General features: G+C 49.7%; 1 protein-coding gene across 1 annotated transcript in view; it reads right to left on the reverse strand.

The window, feature by feature from the left end:
• Nucleotides 1–1212, reverse strand: part of CC2D2A (coiled-coil and C2 domain containing 2A) — a 159981-nt gene that overhangs the window by 33809 nt on the left and 124960 nt on the right. The window contains exon 24 of the mRNA XM_006144894.2: nucleotides 720–887. Coding sequence (XP_006144956.1) covers nucleotides 720–887 — 168 coding nt within the window. The remainder of the gene's footprint in view (nucleotides 1–719; nucleotides 888–1212) is intronic.

The following is a 1212-nucleotide window of genomic DNA, read 5'->3' on the forward strand; positions in this document are numbered from 1 at the left end:
GAGAATGGAGGAGAAGGGATTGAGGCGCGGCCATCACCCTGGGGGGTGATTTCTCGCCTTTTCTCTCTCTGTCTGTCTCTGTCTGTCTGGCGAGCGCATGTGCCCTATAGCAAAAACCTCTCCAAAAAAAAGAAGTACCAATTCTTGGTCCTTCCATCTCTGTTCTCTTAAGGCATAAGAAACACAGAATCATCTTACGTATGGTTGAGGGCTCTCGCCGCCCCCAGCACAAGGAATGCATCGTTTACTCATTTCTCTGAATAGGTCGAGGGAAGTCACATGTTCATGCTCTAGCACGTATGTTTCAGAGCCTCGGACAGGCCCTTCCAGTGTCTTCCTGCCAACACCCACACCTCTGGGAATGTTCGTACCTTGGGGACTGGTCCTACTAGTCCTGCCCTGCGGGAGGCCAGTGACTAAGACATGGATCAGGTCAGCACCTTCACCTTTTGTCTTGAGAAGATGATGCTTACTTGGTGGTACCCTGCTCAAACCCCATCCATCACATGAAGAATGAAGCAAATCAGAGGGGAACAGGCCAGAGATGTAATGGGGCTCAGGAGGATCATCGTTTTTTAGAATAGGATCTCACTATGCTGGCTTTGAACTTGTGGTTCTCCTGCCTAGCCCCCAAGTAGCTAGGCCTACAAGTTCCTTCCACCGTGCTCAGCCTCAGGAGAGCCACCATAACCCTGCAGTCCATGCAGACTCGCTCTCACCTCGCTGTCGGCGTCCTCACCGGGATATCGTAAGCCCGGATAACGTTCACCAGCACCTTGATGTCTCCGTCAGACAGGTTCTGGGCTGTCACCTTCTTCCGACCCCTTCTCCTTGGCCTCAGTGGTCGCTTTTGTTCAGCCAGTTTGAAAAGGCTTAGGCCCAAAATGCTAAGGAGTACACAATAGGATTAGGGCTCTAGGAAAAGAAAAATCTGGAAAATTTTGAGGTGACATCCAAACTCTGCCCTGAGGTCTCTTTTAGACCTTGAAAACACTTTGTTTTTAAGAGAGGGTTGGAAGTCTTGAAATTCTCCCAAAGGGGGAAGTCCTACATAGATTATTAAGATTTTTATCAGCCTCTATTTATCAGGGGAAGAAAAGCCATCTTCTGGTGTCTACCTGCAATTCCTGCCCTGATCTCCCCCTTGCTTACCAAGCAGCGCCTCACACCACTCTGCTCTCTCTCCCTTCACTTTTGCTCATGACATCTGCA

The sequence above is a fragment of the Tupaia chinensis genome, unplaced genomic scaffold, assembly GCF_000334495.1.
Source record: "Tupaia chinensis unplaced genomic scaffold, TupChi_1.0 Scaffold000138_1, whole genome shotgun sequence".
Classification (NCBI taxonomy): Eukaryota; Metazoa; Chordata; class Mammalia; order Scandentia; family Tupaiidae; genus Tupaia; species Tupaia belangeri.